Source organism: Aspergillus homomorphus (genome assembly GCF_003184865.1).
Source record: "Aspergillus homomorphus CBS 101889 unplaced genomic scaffold BO97scaffold_30, whole genome shotgun sequence".
Classification (NCBI taxonomy): Eukaryota; Fungi; Ascomycota; class Eurotiomycetes; order Eurotiales; family Aspergillaceae; genus Aspergillus; species Aspergillus homomorphus.
Genome location: NW_020291916.1, coordinates 140,741 through 168,699, shown reverse-complemented (window position 1 = coordinate 168,699; position 27,959 = coordinate 140,741). Strand labels below are relative to the sequence as shown.

Here is a 27,959-nt window from a genome sequence, read left to right as displayed (position 1 = left end):
TGTCTCATTATATTTACATCCATCAAGTAGTTGTAATATAGCTCATTCAAAGATAAAATGTATAAAAAGACAAGAAGCGAAACGCCCATCAATCACGGAGGCGATGCTAGGTAGACGGTGAAAGGAACATATGCTCTAGGCCGCTTGAGTAAAATACAACTTCACATCATTATAATTCTGTCGAAAACAAGAACTAGCTCCAGGTATACTGTCCAAGCTGATGCCAGTTGAACTACGACGTAAGCGAACAGGGGTCGCCCAAGCAGCCCCATCGAGTTCTGATGCGCCCAGCTACACCCACAACTCACGCAAAAGCGCAATCGACGGCCACAAAAGTGCAGGCTCCATCCAAGCGCAAGATCGCAGGGACAGAGCAGAGCCATACATACCACGCCAACAGCTAGCTCCGCCGACGGCGGACATGCCTTGACGCAGACCGACTCCGTTCGACCCTCGGCCCCAGCGACTCCATAGATATGGCCTGCTCCTTGCTCAGCTTATGTGTGAATTGGCTACCCCGGCGACTTGGAGTCGATGTACCACGGCTTTTACACAGTCAAAAGCAGACCAGGACACGGGGGGCGGGACTACGGGGACGAACGATCTCGAGAGAACAGCCGGTTTACTTACTTGGTTCCAAGTTCATCAATGTTATTACTGTATTTGTCCGGAACTGCCAGACAGGCTTGCAAGGGGCATGCATCTTGAGGCAAGAAGAACGAGGGGCGGATGGGATTCGACGGGGAGTCTCTAGTAACTATTATTCATGGTACCATAGGTACTTTATCCTGGGTACTAGCAGTGCTGCAGTGGGCGGCCAATTGTGAGGCGACTGAGAGCACAGATAATGACTAGATACCCCAAGATCGAGGTGCCGAGGATGGCCACTGGGACAGAGACTGAAGCGGCTTCCTGCTTCGGTTGGCTTCTTGTCTTATTGCCTTACAGCCAAGCTACCTGCTATCTGAGAGAAGCCTTGCTGAACCGGAGGAAGTGGGCGGCATTTTTGATCAGTCGGTCAAGCTTCGCGGATGTGAAGTATTCGTACTGGTCCACGGCGGTGCCATGAGTGCAGGCTAGAATGAATGTCGGGTTGTTCATCTTCACAGGGCCTTCAAGCAAGTAAACCATCAATGAGATACCTTGGAGACGAAGAAGAGAGGAAGCCGGGCATGTTGGAACTGTACACGTAGCAGCCTCCAGATCGGTGTTGTTGTCGAACTTGTTGGATAATGTATAGTGCCTTATATCGAGTTACCCACGCCCTGTGTTAGTTACAGTACCTATGAGTCTAGGATGAAGGCCATTTGGGGTGTTCTTGTCGCTGCCATCCCACTGGCTTTCCATAAAAAATGTCTGTGTCTAACCAGTTTGACCTAGATAGATCCCTGTATGGTAGTGAAGTGAAGTTCCTGAGACACGGCAAGCGGGAAATCAACGTGTAGCCAGCAGCTGAGAAGGTAAACAAGCAAATATTGGGCTGTGCGGGAGTCTAATACGTAAGGAGCATGTTCTTCCTAACCTAGCATAGCTGTTACACTTTACCGGAGGTATATCAAAGGATGGGATGAAACAAAAAATGGTCCGTTCCTAGAATAGCAAGATTCGCGACGCCTAAACTAGGGCAGAATCTCCGATGTGTGAACTTCCAACAGCAGGTCTTGCATACTACTCGCAGCTCAGACGGCAGGACGGTCCTGGTGGAGGACCTGCCCAAGTATCAATGCCATCGTTTCGATAGGTCTTGCGAACCTGATCTTGCTTAAATGAAAGCTCCGGGAAGGTGAGTAAAATGAATATTAGCATTTTGAAAACTCTTATACTCTTACATAAAACTCCAATCCCCCCTCAACTTCCGCGTCAAACTATAGATGCATTTCACGCAAAGCATTCTCCAGGTCACTGGCACGGGTTACACCGGCGGTTGTTCGATGGTGTTGGCCACCAACAGCCGCACCGCACTCCGGACACCGGGAAAGTTGCATCGCACCACCGCACTCCCCGATCGTGAACGGATGCCCGTTTTCGCAATAGTACCAGTGTCCAGTTCCCCGGAACTCCCCTGCCATGGCAGCCAACACCGCCATGCGCTCCTCGTTCGTCACTGGGGCATAAAACTCAGAGCCACGAAGCATCGCCCTTGTGCCTTCGATTTCTTCTAGAAAGCCGCGGGTCTGCCCAGGATGGAGCTTGCAGAGCCTCTCGGCCTCTCCCATCGCAGCAGTGCCCTCTTGCAGCAAAGCTTCTGCTTCGGATGGATCGGCGGCCAAGTTCTGCCGCTCGAGTGCGCAGAATTGGGCCAGGAAGATGTTCCCCTCCACCTGCTGTAAGATACGCGAGGAAGCCGCTGCGTTGGCGATGAGATGAGTACTTTCTTCTTTGTATTTCGCCAAATTGACACAGAGACCGGCAGGTCGTCCCTTTTTGCACAGGGAGAGGAAGTCCGCAAGGAGGGATGCGTCTAGGCGCAGCAAGAGGGCAGCCGCTTGGAGGTAGCCCTTCGTTTGAAGCACATTGGCGTCAAAGTCGAATTGGCCAGGGCTTCGTTTTCGCCGACGTGCATCTTCTACCATGTCGCGGACTCGAACGAACGGCTGCTCCTGCACGTGCACCCTACTCTTATAAGTGTTGATCTTCTCCCGTAGAGCTATAAGTTCCTTCCAACGATCCCAGTCATATTTGGCGACAATTTGTCTCATCAATTTCACCTGATGCTCTGGGGGACCTTCGAGCCGAATCTTGAGACCAGCGCAGAAGACTTGTCTTGTGGTTTCTTTCGCCGACGCTCGTGATTCATAGTCTTGCAACCTCGATATGCACCCCGGCAGACTCTGCGCCATGGGCACATAATCCTGGTTCAAATACAGTATGAATTTCTTCGTTGCTTCATCCAACAATGCACGTCTCACCAGTCTTCCGTAACGGGCCACCTGGCGCAAAGAACCCCGACAGATCGCACAGGTGCGTATATCATCAATTGAGAACGGCTGTGAAGACGAAGCAACCGAAACAGGTCGCCCATTTTCATCCAATGTATAGTGCTTCTTGATATCCATCTGCGCATCCATGCTTTCAATGGTCAAAAAATGTCCACACGGAGGGAAGATGCAAGGGTTCGCGGTTAAATCAACATCGCCGTACTGCTCTCCCAAGATAAAGTCCACCGTTGTCTCTTTTATATTGTCCGATGCGCACGTCTGACAAAAGTCACTTGAAGGGCACGGTTCCCCACATACAGACGGGCACTGGTGGCCACACGAGAGTATTTTCTCGCAGCGCAAAGAGCATGGAATATGGTCGCAAGGCGCGGCGCAGGGCATTGAGCATGAGCTATGCGGACACGAAGACAGGCATTCGGAAACCGCGCATGGAGCACACGGTTCAGAGCATCTGTACGGACACCTGGAATGGCCGCACTGAACATCACATGGCGACGTGCATGGCGGACATGGAGTATCCCCATGACATTCAGCATTGCAAGCATGGGCGCACGTGGAGTACAGGCGTCCGCATTTCTGCGTACATTTGCCATGCTCAAACTCTGGTTCCTCTGCGGTGCGATCCATGCACGACAGGCACTGCCGTTTGCAGTTGTGACCACATGGCAGCACTTTCCGACATTGGTGTCTGCATTGATAGTCCGCGCTATGAATGGCGATGTGGCATGCTAAGCGCGTGGTATGGTGGCAGTGGGGGATGACTCGGTCAACCAAGGTTGGACATTCCACTAGGCTCAGATCTTGTGCTTGCCAACAAGGAAGATTCATCATTGGATGTCCGCATGGGAGACAGCGATGTGGATCGGGAATGTTTACAGTGCATCTCTTAGGGCAGGGGTCTCCGCAAGGTTTCGGGCAAGGATGCGCGCACCCTTTCTGCGGGCGCTTGCACTGATCCGGGCAATAAACAGCGGCGTGGAGGATCTCTGAATGGCATTTTTGCTTGCACGGATGGCCACACTGAAGGCGTTTACCGCACTGCAGACTGCAGCCTCCCTCAGGTGCGTATTGGATAAAATGCTCCGGTTCTGAAACAGCAATAGGAGTGTCTGGGTGTCGGGGACATGTCAGATCCAGAGCAAACCCAATATTCCCATCTTTCTCCAACATATCAATCACCTTCCCCCACATGGTAACACCCCTGGAGGTTGCCGAATTGCCGATGATATACATGCCATGTTTAGCACGGGAGAGAAGCACGTTGATTCGGTTTGGTGTACGGAGGAAACCGCACTGATTTTGGTTGTTACTTCGGACCAAGGAAATCACCACCACTTTAGCCTCCTCCCCTTGGAAATTGTCAATCGTGGCGACCCTTAGCGCATGAAGCAGCGTCGATCTGGCAAATCTTTTTGTATCCAAAGAGGTTTCTTCTGCCTCGTCTTCGATGAAGCCGGCGTTATCCAGGTCGTCCTGGTCTCGTTCACCCACCGTGATAGTAAAGGACTGGCTGAGCTTCCGACGCATCCGATGCAGCTGGCCAAGGTATGGTGTGAGAACAGCAATATCGCCACTTTGGTACGTCCCTTGTCGGAGAAGGTGATTCACTAGTGCAATCGTCAGTTGTATCTCGTGATCATTCCAATGGGATGTTGCCATTGCGTCTTCGCTAGAGGCATGGCCTTCTGGCACACGGTGATCAAGCCAGAAAAGCCGCTTGCGGATCCCTACAACCTCTGGATATGTCAACACGGACGGCGCATCTTGCAGGCGTGGATACAGCGTATCGCGGATGAGTTGGGAAATCGAGGGATGCATCCGTCGCTGCGTTTCCAGGGTACAGAACGGAATCTGGACGCCGACACCATCATCTGGCTCCACAAGGCGCTCAAAGAGCGACCTATCCAATGCGTATTGGGCGCCAGCTTGACTCTCTCGGGATAGGGCGTAGTTCTGGATTTGAGGCCGGAGCTGTTGATGGTCGCCGATGAGTATTACCTGTTCGAGAGATGGCAGTAGCGACGTGAGCAAGTGCGCTTCCAAGACCTCCCCAGCTTCTTCGCACACTAGCACTTTGGATGGCAGTCTCCGGAGCATCTCGAGGTTTCGAGCCAACCCTGTTGAAGTCACTCCAATCACATCTGCGGCTTTAAGACAGCGCAGGTCTATTTCGTCTCGAATTCTGTCCCAGGAAGCTTTGGTCTCTAGATGGTGATGCAAGGCTGCTTGCGCTCGAAGATGGGTTTTTTGTCTGTAATCATATATCCAGTGAGCGTGGAGAGCTTTGCGTTCCGCGGCCGTCATTGCATCGACGTGAACCTTCGCAAGCTTTTGAATGGGGGTGGGCTGCGCTCTGCTTTTGCTGCCAGCCTTTAGCCACGACTGAATAGTGCGACCGGGATTCCTCTTTCTCGACCTCTGGAAACCATCTGCGTCCTGCGCAAATAGTTGGGCATAATGGTATGGTTGGTGCTGTTCGAGGTACGACTTCAGACCATGATCCAAGCCCATCGCGTTCAACTTGAGCTCGCGGAATTCATCCTCATGGTCGTCAAGAGCCGTATGTAGCTGCCATTGCTGTTGTTTTTCCATGCGTGTCTTTTCAACACCGCGGACAACGTTACGAAGATTCAGTGGCTGCAAGCGCTCGGATTTGGATTGCGAGCCGATTCTAATGATCTGCGAAGTGATTCCGTTATCCAGTAGGTCCTCCAGGAGCTGGTCAAGGGCGTGATTTGTATAGCACACGCATACAATTGGTCCAAGCCGTCTTTTGACTTTCGCTTTGTTGGCCAACAGTACCTTAATCAAAGCGACGCCCGTGAAGCTTTTGCCAGTCCCTGGGGGGCCTTGAATCAGTCCAATCTTACGCTGAAGAGTGCTAGCCAGCGCCAAAGCCTGGGCATCATCGAGTGTGGAGCCGTCCTGAAGCTTTTGTAAATCAAAGGGCCGAGAGCTGTGCAGCTGCAGGCTGGAATGATCCTTCATGAGACATTTCAGGTCGAAGCTGAAGTTTTGCGAGGCCGCATAGACAGGCGGGGGCACCTCAGCCAAGATTGACAAGGTGTTCTGATCCTGGGGCGCGAGAAACTCCGCCATGGGAACATCGCGAGCCTTCTGCATTTTCTGAAGAGCAAGTAGAGTGGGCTGAAATGACGGCAAGAGAACACCGGGGAATTCCACAAGGGAGATGGAAGACGGATTGTACTGGGACGCATGGCAGTCGAGGATGTACTGCCAGCTGCTCTCGCCAGACTCAACCAATTTCAAAAGCACAGAGGCCACATGAGGATCGTCCGACAGCGAACCAGCCAGCCCACCCTGTTGCTTCTGGGCGGCACCGGATCCCGGCTTTGGGCGATCAGGTGCAGCGACTGTGCAAAAGATTGTAAACCCACGGGGATCCACAAGACACACAAGTGCATCTGGCTGTAGACGTTTCGACAGCTGCCACCATTCCTGTAACTTCTGCTTCGCTGCCCCGCGGACATTTGTCGGCTGAGGAAAGTGCACGAGGAACTGTAATCCATCGAATCGATGAAAGCCCACCCCTTGCACGACTACCTGTCTATACACGTGCGTCCTGGTTTCACCTTTCTGACGCGACCGCTGCCTGCGATCGATCGGTTGCATCTCGGCATGTATTGCGTCTCTGAGCTGACCGACAGTATCTTCGCGTAGTAGTCGGAAGTTCCTGTCCAATAGTCCGGCGAGTCCAAACATATGCCACTGGCGCGGATCCTTGGGAGGGAGATACTCAGAGCGCGGAGACAAAATCTCCTGGAAGGTCGGCATGACCTTGATGTTACAAATATCAGCGTCGTCATTGTCATGGCGTCCGCCAGGGGGTTCTCTCCGTGTCACAAATGCAACTGGCCGATGATTAATATGTTGCTTTGCGGTCTTTGTTACGGCTGGCAAAGAAAGCCCGATATCAAGCCGATGCTGCAGCTTGTCCAGGTAATCTCGTGACTGATGAAGGGCGTCCGAGCCGTCCAAGGCATGAAGAATAAGAAACAGGTCTGCGAACTGTAGAGCCACGATCTTCAAAGGTTCTTGAACAAAAGCAGTCGAGTTCAGCTCGACTATCTTCCAAAACACCAGGAGAGACTGCTCGATGTATGCAGTCGCTGCTTTGCCCTCAGTCTCAATCTCCAGCCGTATGGCGCCGGCCAGGAACCTCAAAAAAGGTTCGCCCCGACTTCCATTAACCCCGTACAGACAGTTATATATAGTGCCCACTGCATGCTCCATCACTAGAGAGGCGAGCACGTTCGGATGCGTGATAATCTCCATGAAAGGCAGCATCTGCTTGACAAATAGATCACGTTTCGCAGATGGCGGGATAGAATCAAAGTTTCGCTGCACCAATTCCTGAATTCGTCTCAGCCCACCCTCCTTGGCGAGGCATTGGATTACGTCCTGGAGTGTGCTTTCGTCGAGCTCGATGAGCTCTTTGGCCTTGGCGAACATGGGACCTAGCTGCCCGCCCAGCGGACGATTATATTGATGACTGCCGACTTGTCGCTTCCAGATCGCTAGCTCGTTGGAATTATCAAGACTATGACCCCTATGGCTTGTGCGTTTGGTCGAAGCACGGCCATTGTTTTCGTTTTGCCGGACATGGGCGTATCTGCAAGGGTTGAAGCGACAGGATCCACGCTGCGCGAACTCATGGCAAATCCTCACGTTGTTGCTTGTGCTACCGGCCATTTTTTTTCAGTCGGAATAATATTGGTCTTTGATTAACGATGATGCCACGGCTTGTTGAAAAGGATGAGAAGGAATAAATGAAGAAGGAACCAACGGGGTCTAACTGGCAATTATAAGCAAGATCGTTGCAAGATCAATTCGCAATTGCCGGCCTTGTTGCGCAATGAATCTATGAGATCAAGGCATGGCGAGGCGCCTCGAGGCTTTGGAAGCAAAGTCTTCCTTCCCAATCATTTATGCGCTGTTGTGGCTGTGAAGCTCCATGATTGGATGATGATTTGCGCGGCTGCTGGATTGTTGGGCGGCACAGTGCATTTGCAGCTACCGCAGTCAGCCTTGTGCAGGCAGTCACCACTCTTATTGACCTGGCCGACTGCGATTGTTATCTTGAGTCGTCGGAGCGGCGCTCCGCTGGGGAGGTTGAATCCTGACCAATAATGCTTATGGAGGATGCTGTAGTTTGTGCTCATGCCTAAGCAGATTGTCTGTCAACATCTCGGAATAAGGCGCATCCGATAAGATTCATTCGATCATCTAGAAGCCTGAGCCTGATATGATGATGGAGGGTTCTATTACCTTGTCTTTGCTTCACTTGGCTGAGTTTAACAGACTAAGCGGACAGCTCTCCCATGGCCAAGCGGATAGGTTGCAAGTTGTTGTCACCACCTCCCCCACCCCCGCATCATGATTGTCTGGCGCTTCGCAACCTCCTGGCATGGCTACTTCCAAGTTGCCATGATTCTTGCCTTCGCTGACTGCTTGCCGGTTCGATCATTGGCTGGTTTGAGGGCCAATGAATCTGCCAGCAGTGGGCCTCTCCCACCACGACACCAAGCGACTCTCGTGGCTGTAGTGGAACAAGAAACAGAGGCATGATGCCACAAGGCTAACCTGGCCTCGTAGTGCACTCTACGATTATCACTGGCAGCCACAATACAAATTCAAGATGAAAATGAAGTTCGGATATACTGGGTAGAGAGACCTTGATTCATTCGCCCGAAGGACGAAAGATAAGCACCGAAGAATGCCATCACAGAAATCTGGTCTCTTACTCAGATCTCAAACATCAACACGCTCTCCTTGTGTGGTCGACATACCCAACGTGGCCTTTGACGATGCTCTGCTCGCGGTGCTGCTCAACTTGTTCGATGAAGCAATCGTGGATCTTGTGTCTGCCATGCCTTGACGTCGCAGTCGAACATGCATCATAGATAGCCTGTTGTCTCGCTGTGCAGTCCTCCCATAGGGGAGTCCATCTTGAACAGCACTTCCCAGTTGGCAGAGGTGTTGTTCCTTGTGTGGATCGAGACAGCGATTCAATTCCAACCCGTAATAGACTGATGTTGCTTATTGCCTTCTATGGCTGTTCGAGGACGGAAAGTTTCTTATATGACAAGCAAGACGTGATTCCCCCGCCTTCCCCTCTTTTGCTCCCCACGGGTATTTTTGGATCTCTGGACTCCATTGCTGTAGCCATCTTTGAATATAATTCCGAGCTGAGAACAGTGACTTATGCAACTATAGTTAATTACCAATAGCAAACAGGGGTGTTCAAAGCCGAACTTCATAGGTCGATTGAGGCAACTAAGATTGTAGTGAGATCCGTTGTTCCTTGATTCTGCGATGATTATTATAGGCTGATAAACACTAAACATGAGACAAAAGACCCAAAAAGTCCTATATTCTGTATTATCACCGAGAGTTTGAGGAGATTACTCCGCATTTCCGATGTACCCTGACTTCGAATCTCGGTTCATCAGGAACGGTCATCCGTGGCCAACTCCCTCAGCCACCCTGGCCCTGCCCTGCCTTCAGCATTTTCCATCCACCTCTTTCTTCCATCATCATTTTCCCATACTATCATTGACCCTCCAGAACACCCTCACGTATCAAGTCTTTGCTGGAAGAGTTCAACTGGGCTTGTCTTGTCTCCTCCAGTGGGATCCAACAATATCAGCTAAATGGATACCATTATCTCTGTGGAACCTTCACACAGAAGACCAAAACCGACCGACAGCTTGTTTCTGGGGAATCAGTCAGAGCCAGACTGCAAGGGCAGAAATTCGACAGAGGCCACCGACCATGAAAGCGTATCCGAGTTCACGTATCCTGAAGGCGGTTTCGCTGCCTGGACTGTTGCGATCGGCTGTTGGTGCTCGATGACCGCAGGCTTAGGCCTTGTTAATTCAGTCGGCTTCTTGGAGGCTTATGTCTCCTACAACATGCTTCCTTCCTCCTCACCAAGTGCCATAGGTTGGATTTTTGGTACCTACGATTTTCCTTCGTACTTCTGCGGTGTACAGATTGGCCCTATCTTTGACGCAAGAGGTCCACGAGAGTTGATGATCCTGGGCAGTGTCTGCTCTCTTGTTGGAATATTTTGTCTGGGTCTCTGCACAGGTACAGTCCTCTTGACCGGTCCCTAGGCCCACGCAGCTAATTTTCTTTTCTCTTTTTTTCTTTTCTCTCTTTTTTTTTCTTGCAGAATACTATCAGTTCATCTTGTCATTGTCCATCCTGAACGGCATTGGTTCCTCCTTTCTCTTCACTCCGGCTATGGGCACTATATCACACTGGTTCAACGCTAGGCGCGGCTTGGCCAGCGGCTTCGCTTTCACTGGTAGTGGACTTGAAGGCGTGATATTTCCGCTAATGTTGCAGTCATTAATTCCACGCCTGGGTTGGGGATGGTCGATACGCTTGGTAGGGTTTGTGCTTCTCTTTCTGTGTATTGTCAGTGTAGTGCTCTGCCGGAGCCGCCTGCCACCGAAGCGTGGTGCAACAAGCTGTTGGCGTGACGTTCTACCCAGTGCAGCCATCTTCCGCGACGGAATTGGCGCAATGGCCGTCACATCTGCCGGAGTTCTTTTAGTCGAATGGGCATACTTCGTTCCCGTCACATACTTACCAACATACTACCTCACAAGAAAAGGGCTATCTGGCCGGCAAGCAATAGTCGATAGCGATGCGGCTTTTGCTTACCAATTGCTCGCCATCCTTTAATTCAGTTTCCTGCCTTGGGCGTTTCTTTATTGGTTATATTGCCGACAAAATAGGGCGATAAAATACCATGATCGTCTCGACCCTGCTATGTCTGGTATCTGTGATGTGTCTATGGTTACCAAATGCGGTGGCCGATTCGCCCCCCAATCTGGCGCTTATCATCACGTTTGTCATCCTTTTCGGGTTCGCAAGTGGCTCGAACATAAGTTTGATGCCCGTATGTGTTGGCCAGCTATGCGGGACACAGGACTATGGTCGATACTATGCGAGCGCTTACACATTGGTTAGTTTCGGGTGTTTGACCGGCATTCCTATTGCCGGAAGCCTGATGAAGGCTACTGGTGATTCTGGCAGGAAGAGCTTCTGGGGGTATATCCTGTTTACAGGCCTGATTTACATTGCCTCATTTGCATGCTTTCTATGGGTGCGAGTGCGTATCAAGGGCTGGAACTGGAAAGTTGTTTGGTAGTCTGACGTAGTTGGACACTATTTTGCTCCCTGTATAGTAAGACAACAGTGATAGCAGGGCTTGATATGAGCCAGGAGGTGATATTTTCGCTATTGAGGACTGTGTGCAGGTTTCCTGATTAGATTCACAGACATTAGTTCTTATATACGCTTTCTCGGCATCGATGTTATACGTACAAACAACGGCATCTATATCTTACAGAAGTCGTATATTGAGGACTGTCTGAAGCGTTTCGGCCTGTTTACCTGTAAGGCCTCTCCCTTATCTTTTAATTGCAAAAATTCTTTGTCTAGATGCGACGGGACGGCAAAGCCTGACGACATCAAGTCATATTATGAATATAACGGCGCGCTGATTTGGATTATGTTCGACACATGCTCTGATATTGTGTACGCAACGAGCAAGCTATTGTTCTTCGTAAGCAATCCAGATAAGCCTTATGTTTAAGTCATGACCCTCGCGTCGCATTCATTACCTTGCCGGCTCACTCAACCGCTACCTATTTTATTGTCATCGCGGCTCTGGTTTTGTTGTATACTGTGATGCCGATTGGGCGGGCCTACACTCCATTGATGCAATGTCTACTTCCGGCTACGTCTTTCACCTCGCTGGCGGCCCTATCTCGTGGAGTTCAAAGCGTCAAATCGCTGTCGTGCTATCTTCTACTGAGAGCGAGTATATCGCGCAAGCCTGGCTATGCAGGAACTAGTCTGGCTTCAACTGGTGTTCACTGAGCTGGACTTTCAACGGTTTAATGCTACACTGTTCTTAATGACTCGTCCCACTGTAATTCATACAGATAACTAATCCGCCATCGCCTTGGCCAAGAACCCCGAGTTCCACGCATGCACGAAGCACGTATCTAGCAAATGGTACTTTATACGCTGTGAGGTATGTGCTAAGAATGTTGACTTCACCTACACCAGTACGACCGAGCAAGCTGCCGACGGTCTTATGAAGCCTTTGGAACGCGTCGCTTTTTCCCGCTTCGTCAAGCAACTCGGTATGGCGGACTAATTAATCTGACATTCTTGTATCTACACGTCTTTTACTTCTTATTTCGGGAACGCGAGCAGCCTCACGTCTTCCTCATTTGTAAGTAACCTCGCTGACTACGTTTTAGTTCAATGAGGGGTGTAAGAGGTAACGTGACCTCAGACTCCTCACCTCCGGCTTCGCGCCGCGTAATCCAGCTATAAGTAGATACACACAATTAAGCATCATCGATTTTTCTGCTCATACACCTACTACTTTCGGTACCTTCTCCTGGCCCGTCATTCCATCATTTGAGGTAAATACCCACAGATCAACCATTCGGCAATCGTGGTTCCCGCTAGACATACTCGGGAAGGCTTCGCTCCTCTTCACCGAATCCGAAAGACCCCTGGATATGTCATCGCTGCTTTGCAACTCCATCGCCATGACATGTGGAACCGAGTCAAGATGAGCTCGGCCATTCCAGACAATAACTCGTTCTCTTCGCCACGAGGCCACAGCCAAAGCGAAAGGGACTCGTCCAACCGCAAGAAGCGCAAAGGCCCCCGTCTCGCCCACCGCAAGTCCAGGACCGGATGTCAGCGATGTCGCGCCCGACGAGTAAAGGTAAGGTAGATCCATTACTACAGAACTTGTTCTGACCGACGTAGTGTGATGAATCGCGACCTGTATGTCACAACTGCCATCGTCATGGGATCCCCTGTGTCTATGACAGGCCCGCTGAGGAGGGAGCGATCCTCCCCTCAGCCGGGATCCAAGCTCGCTCACTCGAGACCAGTCTATCGGATCCCGGTAATGACACAAATATGGAGCTGCGCTTGCTGCATCACTTTACTTTATTCACCAGCGCTACTATGCCTGGGGCCCACCTGAAGCGAATCAAAGACTGTTGGTCGATCGACGTGCCCCGACTCGCATTCAGTTACAAACCGCTCCTGCACGCCCTCTTCGCAATCTCTGCCCTGCATCTGTCCAAAGTCAACCCAGACGAAGCTGGTTTGCCGGATATCTACTGCAACGTCCTCGAGCAGGCTTTGCGCGAACATCGACTCTGTATTGGCGGTATAACTACGCAGACCGCGGATGCCGTATGCTTTACGAGCATCCTATTACAGATTAATGTATTTGCTACCTTACAAAATCATCCTGTGGTTTCTTACGAACAGATAAGTGAATGGATGCGTCTAGTGCGCGGGTCGGTCGCCGTCTTTGACGCGGCCCTGGAGATTGCGAGGCATAGTACTCATCCAGCGAATATCTGGTGTATCATTGATACCTTTCCTATGTCCTTACGGACAAATCCTGATGCTGGGTCATTTTCCTTCCTTCTTCCATTTGTGCCCGATGACGAGGATGACGAGACGGCGCTAGAAGCATATCGAGGGGCCGTTGGGCATATCAACGCCACCTGGCTGGCCATGGAAGCAAAAGAACATCCGCAAATCAGCTGTCGCCGGCTTATGGTCTTCCCTTTGTTCGTGACAACTGAGTTTATCGACTTACTTGAGAAGAGAAGACCTCGCGCTTTGGTGGTTCTAGCCTACTTTCTAGCCTTATCAGCACTATTACGCGACACATGGTGGATCGGAGACGCTGCACATAAATATATTATGACTCTTCAGTCAATCCTTCCTGCCTATTGGGAACGTCTAATATCTTGGCCAGTGGAAATGACTAGATCTCGTGGCACACATCAAACATAACTTGCCATCCAAGCACCTCTGCGATTCCCGCCTGAAGCAGTGCTTTCTTGATCACTGGCGCGTCTACAAGCCCAACATCCCCGTCGGTGGGTGGGCGTTCGAATACCATGACACGTGGTACCCGGATATCAATGATACGGCCGCAGCCGTTCTCGCCTTTTTGACGTATGACCCGGCCACCGCGCGATCGAGACTCGTGCGCGATGCGGCGCTCTGGATTGTAGGCATGCAGAATGCCGATGGCGGGTGGGCAGCGTTCGACCATGAAAATAACCGGCTGTTTCTGAACAAGATCCCGTTTAGCGATATTGAAAGTCTTTGTGACCCGAGCACGCCGGATGGGACGGGGCGGACGATTGAGTGTTTGGGCATGCTGGATATGCAGGATGATATCTTGAGTCAGGGTGACGGTGGGGCGGCGGCGTGGACAGAGCGCGAATCTACTAGTACAGGATTTCCCAACCATTTCTACATCTCATATACGCTGTATTGAGTTTATTTCCCTATTAACGCATTGGGGAGGTATTTTTCTTTGTCAGGTGGTCGAAGGAAGCCACTGGAGAAGAAAGAGAATGGGGGAGGGGCGATTAAACCGCTAGTCTTGTTTGGTTCAAGCTTTTTCGTTCGCAGAGGATTGGCTCTGATCGACAAGGATTCTCGGTCTCGTTTAGTAGCGTCTCGGCCTGCGGCTTGGGCCTCTTGGCAGCGTCTTAACTATATGCCCTAGAATTGGTTGCCTACAATGGATTATTTTATCTACCTTATACTTCTACCCCAATCCATCTCCCCTGTATCTCTCCTAAACCTGCAGTGCACCAACATCGTCCCTCTCCTTGACTGAATGAGTGAATATGACATCCGGACTCCGCATCACGCAACTCGCCCTCTACGCCCCCCTAACACTTCCAACGCTCTACCTCCTCTTCCGCCATGGCCGCCACGGCCTCCTCGCCTGGCTCTACCTCCTCGCTTTCTGTATTCTTCGCGTAACCGGGGCCGCCATGGGCCTCAACGATCCGCATAACGCAGGCGCCCAGATAATATCCAATATCGGGCTCTCGCCGCTGCTGCTCTCGATAGACGGGGTGTTGCATGAGGCGTATGTTACCCAGAAACTGACCCCAACGCACCGAGCCCTATTTCCTGTCTACCAATCCAAGGGGAAAAGCCAGTGCAATATCTCATATGTGTGTTGTTGTGATTTAGGAGAATCTACTGTTTATCCCCGAGCCAACGAACCGAATGGATGTTCATGGCGCTCATCCATGCCCTCGTTGCGACGGGGGTGGCAATGGTTGGGGTTGCTGCTGGCGGGTTGTTGGGCGATACACCTAAGCCCAGTGATTTATCCAACATCAAGGTCGGTATGGTGCTGTTGGAGGTTGCGTGGGGTGTGCTCGCTTTGTGGGGGCTGTGGACTCTTTGGAATAGGACGGGTGCGGCGAGGAAAAGTAATGGACAGCGAGGTGCACCGGCGGGCTTGGCCGCGAGGGAGGGGTGGTTGGTACGTTTTACCCCCTTCATTTTTCTAGATAGATCGTTGTTATGATTGTCTGGTCTGGCAGACGGAAGAATGGTATATGCTAACACAAAAGATGCCTCGAGACACAGCTCCTAATCGGCACTCTCCTCGCCCTTCCCCTCGTCGAGATCTCAGTGATATACATGCTTGTCGCGGAATTCACACAGCGCGCGGATCTAAACCCGACGACAGGGAGCTTGGCTGTTCGTGTTGTGTTGGGGTTCTTCCCCGAGTTGCTCGCGGCGATTGTTTTGGTGTTCGCTGGGTTTGTGACTAGGGGAGTGGGTGAAGTTGGTGCTGGTGAGGCTGAGCTGGGGCATGGGCAAGGACGCCGACACAGACATGCTCATGGCCATGGAAGGCGTTCGAGCTCCAAACATGGGAACCAGTCGCATTCGAGGTCACATTAGCTTTCGCTTCCGCACTCTGCTGGGGCGGAGCGGGCGAGGAAGATTCGTACCGTAATAGGAGGTCATCTCTTTTGTATGGTGCGCTATATGCTGCAAGGCGCCAGGTGTTATATAACCAAGACTATCACAGTTCCGGCGCTTAAACTGTGTATTGTGCTGTTATGGTCTCAGCCGGAGTTCGCGGCCTATCTACATAGTATATATATGCATATCTATACACCCCCAAGGGCCTCTCTGTGGTCTGCAGCAAACTAGAAGCCTGGCATAGCAATCGAGTGGTTGGGAATAACCACGGTCATAAGTGTGTACTTTCTTCATCATACCAGGCAGCAGTGCCGTACTCGAACGGTGAGAGGACAATTACTGTAGGGCTCCAAATATGGAATACACAATCCTGGGGAATAATCTTGGCACTCTTATCATGTTTCTTTCGTTTGCACCTGTTCACGCCTCATAGAAATCAATCGTATTTCGTAGAAGCTTAATTCTCTAAGTTTTTGTTAAAATATATGCCCACGTCGGCTAGCAAATACTAAACGTAGTTATTTAAGCACATGAATTCACTTCTGTAAAAGCTGTACTTTGATTAAAGTATCAACAGCCTCCTTGGTCCACTCCTGGCAGCAGTAAATAGATTTCCGTGGGTATAGTCGTCGGGGGCCCTCAAATTCTTTATGCACCGGGATTAATTCACAGATTATTTTAATACAGTTGAAATTCACCACGGTTACTTTTCTGATCAAGGCCTTATCTTAGTATATTGCAGACTCTTCAGGTTTTCTGGTACTTCTATTGTCATGCATCATACCTCAACCCAAACAGAAACGCCACCGCGACTCCAACTTTCTTCTCCTTGGACATCTGCAGCCGCCAGATAATCGGCATGGGGAGCGTCACAATCAGCAGACCCACCGCCAGGTTGAAGCCGGTCGAGGCGTACTCGGTCTGCGAGAGGTTGCCGCACGTCTCTGTGACTGTTAGGTCCCAGTTGGCGCGAATCGGGGCGGCAGAGCAGCGCGATGGTCAGCAGCGAGGCGATGAAGTACCGCACCACGATCACCATGATGACGATCGTGCTCCAGCGGAACCAGGTGCCGCGGAACAGCTCCAGGTAGAAGCACAGGATCGCCAGCCGGAAGCTGGTCACCGCGACGGCGAAGAACCATTCCGACACGCAGAATACCTGCGGAGCACGTTTTCTGTCGAGTGCCCTTGTCTGAAGTCTTTCATTGTGACGGTTCTTGACTGACCTTCAGCGATAGCGTCGGTTTGTCCATCGGCACGGTTGTGATGTTCCACCCATATCCCCCGTCCATAATTTTAACAGGGCGCAAGTCAATCGATGTTGTTGGCGTCGACGCGGGAGTGGCACTTGGTCTTACCGATGCCGATGAATACGTCGATCAAATAGAAAGACAACATAGCCTGCAGAATGGTCAGTCTTCAAGCTTCATATTGGATAATAGAAATGGTAGCATACCAAGGTGAGCGCTGTAAGGCAGTTATGACTCTTCCAGGTGCTCTTGCGGATTCGAATGGCGATCGCACGCAAGACTACGGCGATGGTGCTCATGCCCATAGGACTACAGCCGTAGCAATAAACTTGGTGCCCTGTCTTTTATCCTCAGGTATCATTCTGGGCAGCGACGGAAGGTATGGAAGCCAAACGGTGCGTCAGACAAAAAACCAAGAAGATGAAAGAGAGAAGAGGATGACATACCATAGTTACCCAGTGAGAACGGCACGGCCACGGCCACATACAAGTAACATGTACAGTACCATTGTCAAGGATTGGTTGCTACTTCGCTCAGTACAAGCCGTGTTGCAGCCTTTGGGGATGGCAGCACTGCGTACCATGTACTGCAACTGCAGAGCAGGCCTAGAACTGGCTTAGCACTTACCTTGAAGATGCAAAATATACGGAGTACACAGTACAACCTCGTCCAAAGATCAGGTCAGATAGTGTTGGGGGCGGGATTTACCCTATGTCAATATCATTCACTGGTTTGGGACTAAATGAGGGGCTGAGATCAATAATGGGGCCTGAAATCAGTTAACTAACTATGTTACTAGTAGTTAGTAGTTGCTGTGTAGTACCCGGGATCACCGGTTGAAGCGCTAAGAATGAATGCCTTGCATTTTTAGTGGTTAGATTCACTCCAAAAGTACCTAAATTCACTAATAAACAGAACAGGTTAGGTCTTACTGTCAAGTCTTTGTTGTTCCTGCGATCGACGATGGTTTTAAAAACCCCTTAAATCTCGCTGGATCTTCTGGTTTTCTCGTCTTGCTTAACACAACCAAGCATTTTCCGTTCTTCCTTCTCTTGCCCACAAACCAACAAGTGCCCTTGTCTCTTGATTCCCTCTCATCATCATGTCTGCTAATGACAATGCAAGCTTGGGAGTAGTGATCTGCACGGGCTCCTATCACACGCCAGACCCCTATGAGCCCCTCATGCAGGCTTTGGAGTCCAGCGGGTTCGAGGCCTACTGTCCGCTGCGACCAACATGCGACCTGAGCAAGCTGCACGTGGGAGACGTCACCAACCCTAACTTCGATTTGGGACCCCCTCCCGAGGGGTATCCCACTGATCTGGACGACGTCCAGGTGGTGGACGAGGTGTTGACCAAGCTCATCGAGCAGGAAGGCAAGGAGGTGCTTCTGCTCGCCCATTCGTCCGGTGGCACGATCGCATCGCAGGCGGCCGTTCCTCGGCTGCAGTACAAGACTCGCCAGGCAAATGGCCAGCAGGGAGGCGTGATTGGGATCTTCTACGTTGGCGCCTTTGTCGTGCCTGTCGGCGAATCGGTGCACACCTTCTTCCAACCCAAGGAGGGGCCGGTTGTGACCCCACCCTTCATGCAATTTCACGTAAGTGGATTTTCCCCCGAGTCCCTTGTCCCCACAACTGTCATAACTGACCATGCTGGGGCTCAGAAACATGGTGTTCTTGGGTTGGGAACCATCGTCGAAGCGCACAAGTACATGTTCAACGACCTGCCCGCGGACGAAGCGGCCAAGTGGGCGGCGACGCTGACTGCATCCCCTGTCAACACTGGGGTGTTGACCAATGATGCCTACTCGGCCCTTCCCTGCGCATACTTGGTGTTGGACAACGACCTGACCTTGCCCCCCACCTACCAGGAGATGATGATTGCATTGCAGGCAGAAAAGGGCAACATCTTCACTGTCTACCACGCCCCCTCGGGCCACTCTCCCCATCTTAGTTGGACTGGGCCATTGGTCAGCAAAATGAGGGAATTCGCCGACCAGTGCCGCAGTCACTAGTTCGGCCCTGCTAGTTTAGTGTTCCTTTAGGCCATGTAATTAGTGCAATCGATCAACCTCTCTGAGACAAAGACACAAAGCGTGGTACCGAGTCTACCGACTAGGATAGAAATGCACAAGGGTCACTCATCACATCACGCAATTCGACCCCTTAAATACACAACTCCCATTCACCCGCTCTTGTCTACAACTAACTACATTGCCTCTTTCCCTCCATCCATGTTCGTTACATCCATCCTTCTCCCTTAATACTAGTCATCTGTAAACTTCAGCGCCATCGTGTCGTCCGCGCCCGAGTATGTGATGAGCACCCAAGGGTTCGTTGGCGCATGGACCCGAGAGAATGTGGCATCCCTGGTCGAAAAGCTGGAGGCGGCGGGCATCCGCCACTACGACACAGCCCTAATTTACCCCGTTACCAATTTTGAGGCCGCCGAACGGCTTCTGGGCGGCATCCGCAAACGCGAGTTCGTAATAGACACCACAAATCTCTTCCGACCGGAGGCATTGCGCAGAGTCAACATGGAGGAGTCGATCTGCAAGAGCTTGGAAACTCTGGGCGTCACCAAGTATAGATAGCCTTTTCTCTCCTCCTTTCTCGGTTTCCTACCAGAAACACGGTGTCTGACATCAATAATCTCCTCCTGTCTCCACGGGTCACGACACTCCACGCGCATGCACCAGACAAAGCCACCCCCATCGCCAAACAGGCGGCCAACTTCGACCACTTCCACTGGGCGGGCTACTTCGAGCAGCTGGGCCTGTGCAACTACTCCGCCGCACAGCTGAGCGAATGGATTGGAGGTGGCGACGGCGCAATGGTACACCCTGCCGCGGGTCTACCAAAGCCAGTACAACATCTTCCGCCGCGACTACGAGACCACGCCATTCCCGCTGCTGCGACAGCACAACATCCGGTTCGTAGCCAATCCAACCCTGGCCGGCGGGTTTGCGACGGGCAAGCTCACCTTCGCCCAGACGGCGGAGCAGCTACAGGGCACGCGGTTCGAGGGTTCGAGCAGGCCGACGGGGTCATGATCGGGTTCTTGTTCCGGATGTGGTACGACAAGCCGGCCTTCCATGAGGCGGTGCGCCAGCTCTAGGTAGGCGGCGGCGGAGGAGCACTCTGCGACCAGTCTGGCCCAGACGGCGCTGCGCTGGCTGCTGTTCCACCCCGGGCCGCAGAGCACAGACGCGGTGGCCATCGGCCCCAGCTCTGTGACGCAGCTTGACGAGTAGTTGACAGCGCGTCAAGCGGGGCCCCTCCCGGCGGAACTGGCGAGCAAGATTGACGCGCGGTATGGGATGGGCCGTTGCGGGAGGAAGCGGCCCCGCTGGTGCAGGTCGGCTGGTGGTCCCAGTAATCTCTTGGTATGTACTGTACATTATTATACCTCCGCTAGTGACGGAGTATTCTGGTGCAGTTTGTGAGCCTTCCCCTCCCCTGCAAACCCTGGCTTCGCGATGGGGGCCAAAAGTGCCGTCGCGTCAATTGCTTATTCTTCCTTTACGACGGTAGCCAGGGCGTGTGCACTGGAAAAATAGTTCTTTTCTATATAAAAAAATAAAATTTAATTAAGTAATAAACCAGCTCTCACCGAACAGTAGTATCATGATTAAATATTAGAAACTATTGTTATAAATAATAGAAGAAGATTAAATAGTATTAACCTATAGTAGTAAGTCTAATAATTTATAAATATTATTTATAATACTAATAACATCAAAATATTAGTTAGACTTAGAAAGTGGTATGAAGTATAGCTGTTTTTGGCTGCTGGCTATCTGTTTTATTATTATATGGAGTACTACAGAATACCTTGATTAAGACTCGGGTGTCTTCTATACTATTCTCTAACGTATTCTTACACCTGCAGTAAGACTAGAGAATATAGGGCTTTTGTTCGCGAGGTATCTAGATAGATAAGGATCACCAATTCACCATGCCTCCCCATCACCTTTTTTTGTATGTGCATCAAATCTACCGAACAACTCGAGTCCAGGCGAATCACCTCTCCCAAGACTATAACAAGTCCAACGAGTCCCTCCATTATCGCAGACTTCCACTTCGGGTCGGCATACACATGGATCGGCTCTGCCTACCTGCTCGCAAATACGACCCGTAGTCCCGTCTGGGGCAAGCTCAGCGATATCTGGGGACGCAAGCCCATTCTGCTCCGTGCGATCGCCGTGTTCTTTCTCGGTTCCTTGCTCTGCGCTGCTGCCACAACCATGCCCATGTTCCTCAGTGGCCGTGCCATCCAGGGCAGCGGATCGGGCGGCGTGGTAATCTTGGTTGATATTTGTATCACGGATATGTTTGGCATAAGGTGATATCAAGGGTTATATTGAGCCAGATGTTTGCTGACTGACACAAACTGTCTGTCACCAGGCGTAGGGGCATGTATCTCGGGCTGACGAGTGTGGTCTGGGCATTGGCGAGTGGAATTGGCCCAGTTTCAGGCGGGGTCTTCACGCAGCTGGTCTCCTGGCGCTGGAACTGGTGGATTAATTTGCCGTGCAGCGCGGTGGCATTCGGCGTCTTGTTCTGGGTTCTCAACGTCGACGCCCAGAACCCGAATCACCACCACGAACTGTCCTTCCGACTGGGCCTGAAGAAAGTCGACTGGTTGGGGATCGGGCTCATCCTGGGCGTGACCTTGATGCTTCTGCTTGCTTTGAACTTTGGCGGGACAACTGTCAGCCTATCCTTGCTCAAGAATGACCGGGGTAGGTACAGCAAGTGTGATAGTAGGGTGGTATGAACTAGGAGCAATAGCAGTAGGTACTTTTGTCGGATAAGGAGGATGGCCACTGCACGGCTTCCCGTCGGGCGGTCCGGTCCGCACAAGAAAGAGGAGTTCTTGCGCATATGCAGATCTAGTCTAGTTACACCACACACACACGGTCCTGATGATCTACCAATATTGCTTCTCATTCGGTCTGAGTATGCTTCTAAATCCTAACGCCTTCAGCGGATATCGCTGACCTTTCCCCCACACTGGATAGAGATAAGGGGTCGGTAACAACAGTGGCCACTAAATACTTATGGTTCAGTAAGTTGATTCTTGCTGGGTACTCCAGCACCTAGATGGATGACCTTCCATTATAGTCTATGTCTTCAAGCCTGGAAACTCCCATTGTTAGACTTGAAAGAAGTATGCAACAGTCTGAAAATGACCAAAAGAAATCTGTCTTTGGAGGACAAAGATAAGCAAAGAAAAAAGAAAGACAGAAAAAAAGGTAGACCATTCTATCACTTCACGATTTCACCAAATAGCTGTCTGTCTCTCGCCCCCAAGTCAGAGAGGCTGTTCTGTCGGCTCTAATGTGGTCCGAAGCCTAGGATAGACGATAGGATGTAACGTGATAACGCAAGCTCGCTCATAGCTCGGTAGCCTATAAACGCAATACAATGCAGAGATTCGACTCCAACGCTGCATCAACGAAACTCTTCGAGTACCCTCAATGGTGTGATTGAGGAATGATAAGATAGCAAGATATGACAGGCCTGATACCCTTGCTCTGGTGGCTCTAGGCTTTTTCATGGCAGGGGGTGCATGTAGCTTTCACAGGGGAATCGTGATCAATGCATCCCAATCTAGGAAAGAGATCCAAGATTTGAGGGGGATAAGGGTCTTACAACAAGAGGACAGTCTTTCTTCCCACCGTTTGAAGAAAGGGGGGCGGTTCCTCGCAGGGGTACGATGTGAGTAGCACTAAGAACCTCGTGAGCCTGATACGAAAGTACTGCGAGCCGGAAGGAAAACCGGTAGAATCAAAGTTGAGGCATGAGGTCACTCGCGAATCGTGTTGATTGTCGAAATGAAAATAATTAGCCGATGGAGATCATGTACAGACGCTCTGAAAGCACGCATCCATTCAGTTTTCTGCAGGCCATAAGAGCCCAACAGTCCATTCGTCCTCAACCCATATGACAGTATAACGCATCTTTAATTGTTCTCGCAGGACGTCCGGCCTTCCACAAGATTTTCCTGTTGCTCAACTTAGGACAGTGAAGCTCTTCAAGTTGCTGCAAGGCGATGATGCAGAAGCCCAAAACCTACTGAATTTGTCTCCCGGACGATGAATGACAGCTTCGTGACCTGCCACCGCCCGCCCCAACAAGCCTATCCCAGATATCATCCGCCTCCTCAAGTACCCTGCACACACCGCACACAGACCTCAGGTTCGCTCGCATCCGCTCTTCACCCGGCAACCAGGCCTATTTAACCCTGCTGTGGGTAATAGCAAGTAACTCCTAACTAGTGGCGACTGGATCAAGAAGAAGTGTGGAAGTTTGAGGTTGGAGAGTCGCATGGAGGGGCAGGATTGGGTTCTTACGGGGCAGCGTGAGGCTTTGCCTGTCTGAGTAGAGAAGACGAGAGCATGGCACTAAGCAGAGCAGACGTTTGTTTCGATTCTTTCGCTTTTGAGCCCGGCTTTGTTCCGCGATATGAAAATTCATACTACTGAATCTTAGGTGGACAGGATGATTCTGATCCAATCTATGGGCATCAAAGCAGAAAGAAAGCTCGATGTAATAACTAGCTTTTCACATATACAGTAGACAAGTAGTCTTTGCATCCCCCCCCCCAAAACAACATAGTCACTTGGATAACACAGCATTGCCTAGTAGCAGAATAACGTGACCGGATGCCAAAGACTTGGCCGGGTAGGTGAGTACCAGGCCGTCCTACTTCTAATGGGCAGATGCAGAGTAGAGCTCTGCAACAAAGTCTTGGGAGAGGACGAATAAGGCTCTATAGATCTTCAACATTGTCAGGAGCTCGGAAACAGCATCCCAGACCGCCACAATCAACTACACTACCCGTGCACACTCAGTCTCCGTATCCAAGAAATCTACTCACAACCTGTCAGGATATCCGCAAAATCTATCTTTCTCTATTCCGCGTCATTGCAGTTCTCTATATAAACTTTTCAGAAGCCTTCGTGGATACATTCGTCATCAAAATGTCATAGCAGAGCAAGAACACAGGATTAGTGCCTCTTCAGAATGGGAACTGATGGAGATTTCGAGACGTGGTTCGTAAGCTTTTTGCGGGAGAGAAACCAGGTAAAAGGAAAATGGGTAATATCCGACAGGTCAAAACCAAGCAAGTGAGATTCTAAATCAATTCATGCAGAAGATGCGACGTAAATATTTTGGTAACAGATTCATAACTCAGTGAACGGCGATCTAGGCCTTGGGGGCCTCGACAGCACCGCGGACGGCGCTTTGGCCGCCGACTTCCCGAGCGGTGATCTGCAGGCCAAGGTCGGCATCAACGTGGATCATGAGCTCGACCTTGCTACCGGCCTTGACACCCTTGACAGCCAGTTCGGCAATGGGCTTCTCGGTCTTCCAGACGATCTCACGGGTCTCCTCCTCCTCGTCATCGGAGTCAGAAAAGTCGGAGTCATCCTCGTCGGCCTCAGTCTTCTCCTCCTTGGGCTTGGGCTCAGGCTTGGTGACCTTGATCTCGCGGGCACCCTCGCAGACGCGGATCAGAACGTCACCACCCTCCTTGGGGGCAGCGAACTGAGCGAGACGGCGAGCAGGGAGAGCGGTCTCGACGTGAAGGAGGGCCTTGAAGTCAACGGCATCGCCGGAGGTGACCTCAACACCGATGGCGTTCTGGAGGTGAGGGGTGGCGGTAACCACGGGGTGGATGGACTGCTCAATGTCCTCCTTGTCGAACTCCTGGATGAGAGAGGCCTGGATGGCAGCACCACGGGGGGCGAGCTCAGAGGGGTTGATGGCAGCAGTGAAGGTGGAGGGAGCAAGAATGGCAGTCTTCTCGGAGAAGATGTTGCGGGCCAACTGGGCGATCTTGGGAGTGTGGGAGGTACCACCGGCGAAGATGACCTTAGATTAAGCGTTAGAGGCAAGGCCAGACAGGCAAACGAGCGGGGTTACAAACCTCATCAATGTCCAAAACGTCCAGGCCAGCCTTCTTGACAACCTGCTCGATCAAGCCGGTGAACTGAGCAAAGACCTTGCCGGACAGGAGCTCATAGCGAGTGCGGTTGATGGTGGAACCGTAGTCAATTCCATCGGTAAGACTCTCGATGCTGAGGGTGGCGTTGGTACCCAGACTGAGGGCACGCTTGGTAGCCTCACCCTCAAGCTTGAGCTTAGCCAAACCACGAGCGTTCTCGCGGGGGTCGGTCTTGTGCTTCTTGATGAACTCCTTGGCGAAGTGGTCGATTACGATCTTGTCCAAGGTGGCACCACCCAACTCGTAGTCGTGGGCAGTGGCCAGGATGGTGTACATACCGCCACGGCAGGCAATGACGGAGGCATCGGAGCGAGTGCCACCGAGGTCGGCGACGACGGTAAGCTTGTCAGTCACGACAGCTTCGGGGCGAGCATCGTAAGCCAGGACAGCAGCGACGGGCTCGTGAATGAGCTGAAGAACCTCGAGGCCGGCCGCGTTGGCAGAGGCGATCAGGGCCTCACGCTGAGCATCGTTGAAGTCGGTGGGAACAGTGATAACGGCAGCGTTGACCTCCTTACCAAGGTAGTCGGAGGCAGACTGCTTGAGACGGCGCAGGTGGCGGGTAGCGATCTCAGAAACGGTAACAGTGCTGGGGGTTTCGCTGGTGGTATCGCGGATGGTGAAAGCAACGGTGTCCTCGTGCTGCTGGGGGTGGGCGGAGTTGTGGCAGGGGGTGGCGTCTATCGACTTGAAGCTAGGGAGTTGGTCAGCAAATTTCGTTCTACTTGAAATTAGAGCGTGATATCTTACTCCTTGCCAAGGTAATCTCTGAAGTATGCAACAGTGTTCTGGGAGTTGCGGATAAGCTGGGCCTTGGCCTGGGTACCGTGGTACTCCTCGCCATCGATGTAGGAAAGAGCGGTAGGGATTTGACGGTCTGTACGGCGGTGAGCCCATGATCTTTCAGAGCAATGCGCTACCAAGACTGGTGAGCGGAATGGGAAGAGTGAAGAACTGACCTCCCTCCTCGTTGGCGATAACTTCAGCCTTGCCCTCCTATAAGACGACACGATTAGCATCACGCTCGATGACATTGCGCGCATGAGGGTCTGATTGAGTTTGAGGGGATAGATGACGAAGTCGAATAGTTCAAAGCCAGGTCCAACATACAGGGTTGAGGCGGGCGATAGAGCTGGAAGAGTTGCCAAAGGAGATACCAATGGCGAATCTCTCGGCAGCGCCGTTAGTCTCGGAGCTCATTTTGTGAAGTGTGTTGGAAAAACGGAGAAGAGAAAGGGAGGAAGGAAAAGAGCAGCGATCCCAAAGGAAGACGGAGATGGAGAAAGAGAGAACGGAAGAAGAAGAGAGAGGGAATAATAATTGAGGCTGTTCCCGCGCCGCTTTCCTTCGCCCCGAGGAAAAAAAATTTGGCTCGTTTGCAATTGGCGGGCAGATGTGGCTGGTGCTTATCGATAGTGAGTGTGGCGGTGCGGCAGCCACCGCGAGTGCTCATCGGCATGATAACACAAAGGTTAGTAGCATGTTCCAGGATTTTAAGTCTTCCACCTGGAGATAAATAAGCTAGTGAGTTATAATAAATTCAAGGCCCAGATTCCCAGTTCAGCATGACTTGACCGGTCAACTGCATGTCAACTTACAACCCAGACCTGAAGAACACCGCGTCACGTGCAGATAAGACTGACCGCGATAAGCCGTAGACGATTTGCGCTTCCTTTTTGCAGAATGCGGGCAAGACTCATTCAACAGCCAAACCTCCCTCCCTCCCTCGACACTCTTTCTTCCATTCAACTCATCCCCGCGACAATCTGAATTCGCGAGAAGACAATATTCACATCATGTCATCGCCACTAGTCCTCCTCCCGGGCGACGAAGTGCCCTCCGAATACCTCCCGGCCAGCAGTTCCGCGCCGTTGAGGTTGGGCGCCGGTCTCCGTTTGCTCTCGCAACCGCATCCTACGACGACGAGCAGCTCGTCGACACAAGCGCCTAGCCACGTCCTTACCGCCACGCAGGCCGGGATTCTCTCCACAGACACCAAGCGGAACGCCCTCTCGATCCTCTCCTTCCCGCACCGCCGCTACATCCCGACCGCCAACGACCTGGTGATCGCGCAGATCCACCACTCCAGCCCGGATTACTTCCACTGCATGATCACGCCGCAAGCGCCTCACGCGGTGCTGGGGCAGTTGTCCTTCGAAGGGGCCACGAAGAAAACCCGGCCCATGTTGAAGCAGGGCGATCTGGTGTATGCGCGGGTCCTGTCCATTGGCCTCGGGGCAGGCGCGGAGGTCGAGCTGGCGTGCGTGAACCCGGCAACGGGCAGAGCGGAACCGGGCGGTCTGGGCCCGTTGAATGGGGGGATGGTGTTTGATATCTCGACGGGCATGGCGTCTCGATTGATGCGAGCCAGCTCGTCGACGGGGGAGCAGCAGGATGGGGTGGCCGGGTTGGTGGTGTTGGATGAACTGGGCAAGAAGCTGGAGAAGGCCGGCGGGTTCGAGATCGCGATTGGCAGGAATGGCAAGGTGTGGGTGGATTGTTCGAACTCGGGGGATGTCGCTGTCAAGGCGACGGTAGCAATTGGCCGCTGTTTGACCACGATTGACGAGCATGATTTAAATCCCGCAGACCAGAAGAAGTTGGTGTCGCGAGTCTTGCGGGAGCTGAAGATCGAAGTGTAAAAAAAATCATGGCCTTATCGATGTGTGTTACGAGTATTTCTGGTTCTGTCCGGTGTTACGATAGATTTGGTGTTAGTTTCGAGCCCCTCTAATACTATTTGTGTAGTGTCACAACTGTTTTCCTGTTTACGCTATCTACAGTTGTGGTAACAATCCAATGCACGGGTCGAAACTGCGGGATTGAAGGAGTTGGGGTTGACCGCCTGAGTTGCGAAAAAAAATAGAAGCTTAAGTGGACCGCGAAAGTTGGCGCCCGCCCGCGTCTTCCT

General features: G+C 51.7%; 12 protein-coding genes across 12 annotated transcripts; 7 read left to right on the top strand and 5 right to left on the bottom strand.

Annotated features, from left to right (window-relative positions):
- Positions 1–1,565: 1,565 nt before the first annotated feature.
- On the bottom strand, positions 1,566–7,767 carry BO97DRAFT_456500 (putative NF-X1 finger and helicase domain protein). Its single transcript, XM_025699174.1, has one exon. It carries the CDS (start codon positions 7,650–7,652, stop codon positions 1,866–1,868), a length of 5,787 nt encoding a protein of 1,928 aa, XP_025549481.1. The 5' UTR covers positions 7,653–7,767; the 3' UTR covers positions 1,566–1,865.
- A 600-nt stretch (positions 7,768–8,367) lies between these two features.
- Positions 8,368–11,124, top strand: BO97DRAFT_456493 (MFS general substrate transporter; the record flags this gene model as incomplete). Its single annotated transcript, XM_025699173.1, has 5 exons — positions 8,368–8,381; positions 8,888–8,926; positions 9,742–10,052; positions 10,138–10,607; positions 10,888–11,124. 5 exons carry the CDS (start codon positions 8,368–8,370, stop codon positions 11,122–11,124), a joined length of 1,071 nt encoding a protein of 356 aa, XP_025549480.1.
- Positions 11,125–12,348: 1,224 nt separating this feature from the next.
- Positions 12,349–13,734, top strand: BO97DRAFT_394457 (Zn(II)2Cys6 domain-containing transcription factor afumD; the record flags this gene model as incomplete). The annotated part of the gene is given in 3 exon segments (XM_025693979.1): positions 12,349–12,726; positions 12,771–13,652; positions 13,672–13,734. 3 exon segments carry the CDS (start codon positions 12,550–12,552, stop codon positions 13,732–13,734), a joined length of 1,122 nt encoding a protein of 373 aa, XP_025549479.1. The 5' UTR covers positions 12,349–12,549.
- BO97DRAFT_141116 (uncharacterized protein) lies at positions 13,668–14,519 on the bottom strand. Its single transcript, XM_025690099.1, has one exon. The coding sequence runs from the start codon at positions 14,287–14,289 to the stop codon at positions 13,795–13,797; it is 495 nt and encodes a 164-aa protein (XP_025549478.1). The 5' UTR covers positions 14,290–14,519; the 3' UTR covers positions 13,668–13,794.
- Positions 14,520–14,619: 100 nt separating this feature from the next.
- BO97DRAFT_456489 (uncharacterized protein) lies at positions 14,620–15,622 on the top strand (the record flags this gene model as incomplete). Its single annotated transcript, XM_025699172.1, has 3 exons — positions 14,620–14,922; positions 15,030–15,331; positions 15,360–15,622. Exons 1-3 carry the CDS (start codon positions 14,675–14,677, stop codon positions 15,620–15,622), a joined length of 813 nt encoding a protein of 270 aa, XP_025549477.1. The 5' UTR covers positions 14,620–14,674.
- Positions 15,623–16,550: 928 nt separating this feature from the next.
- Positions 16,551–17,032, bottom strand: BO97DRAFT_426579 (uncharacterized protein; the record flags this gene model as incomplete). The annotated part of the gene is made up of 3 exons (XM_025697136.1): positions 16,551–16,616; positions 16,696–16,938; positions 17,006–17,032. 3 exons carry the CDS (start codon positions 17,030–17,032, stop codon positions 16,551–16,553), a joined length of 336 nt encoding a protein of 111 aa, XP_025549476.1.
- Positions 17,033–17,090: 58 nt separating this feature from the next.
- On the bottom strand, positions 17,091–17,334 carry BO97DRAFT_426578 (uncharacterized protein; the record flags this gene model as incomplete). The annotated part of the gene is made up of 2 exons (XM_025697135.1): positions 17,091–17,180; positions 17,236–17,334. The coding sequence occupies 2 exons, from the start codon at positions 17,332–17,334 to the stop codon at positions 17,091–17,093; spliced, it is 189 nt and encodes a 62-aa protein (XP_025549475.1).
- A 759-nt stretch (positions 17,335–18,093) lies between these two features.
- BO97DRAFT_372862 (alpha/beta hydrolase) lies at positions 18,094–19,077 on the top strand. Its single transcript, XM_025692880.1, has 2 exons — positions 18,094–18,629; positions 18,696–19,077. Exons 1-2 carry the CDS (start codon positions 18,132–18,134, stop codon positions 19,044–19,046), a joined length of 849 nt encoding a protein of 282 aa, XP_025549474.1. The 5' UTR covers positions 18,094–18,131; the 3' UTR covers positions 19,047–19,077.
- Positions 19,078–19,349: 272 nt separating this feature from the next.
- Positions 19,350–20,327, top strand: BO97DRAFT_471805 (Aldo/keto reductase; the record flags this gene model as incomplete). The annotated part of the gene is made up of 4 exons (XM_025700069.1): positions 19,350–19,615; positions 19,660–19,867; positions 19,899–20,077; positions 20,183–20,327. 4 exons carry the CDS (start codon positions 19,350–19,352, stop codon positions 20,283–20,285), a joined length of 756 nt encoding a protein of 251 aa, XP_025549473.1. The 3' UTR covers positions 20,286–20,327.
- Positions 20,328–21,068: 741 nt separating this feature from the next.
- BO97DRAFT_330452 (MFS general substrate transporter) lies at positions 21,069–21,526 on the top strand (the record flags this gene model as incomplete). The annotated part of the gene is made up of 2 exons (XM_025691341.1): positions 21,069–21,376; positions 21,439–21,526. Coding segments are annotated over 2 exons (396 nt in total), but the record flags the coding sequence as incomplete, so codon positions are not given.
- Positions 21,527–23,932: 2,406 nt separating this feature from the next.
- Positions 23,933–26,337, bottom strand: BO97DRAFT_407015 (ribosome-associated complex protein SSZ1). The gene is made up of 5 exons (XM_025695556.1): positions 26,159–26,337; positions 26,008–26,044; positions 25,799–25,925; positions 24,971–25,742; positions 23,933–24,915 (listed from the first exon to the last, which is right to left on the bottom strand). The coding sequence occupies exons 1-5, from the start codon at positions 26,246–26,248 to the stop codon at positions 24,247–24,249; spliced, it is 1,695 nt and encodes a 564-aa protein (XP_025549471.1). The 5' UTR covers positions 26,249–26,337; the 3' UTR covers positions 23,933–24,246.
- A 369-nt stretch (positions 26,338–26,706) lies between these two features.
- On the top strand, positions 26,707–27,777 carry BO97DRAFT_407014 (exosome non-catalytic core subunit RRP40). Its single transcript, XM_025695555.1, has one exon. The coding sequence runs from the start codon at positions 26,845–26,847 to the stop codon at positions 27,688–27,690; it is 846 nt and encodes a 281-aa protein (XP_025549470.1). The 5' UTR covers positions 26,707–26,844; the 3' UTR covers positions 27,691–27,777.
- The last annotated feature ends 182 nt before the right edge of the window (positions 27,778–27,959 follow it).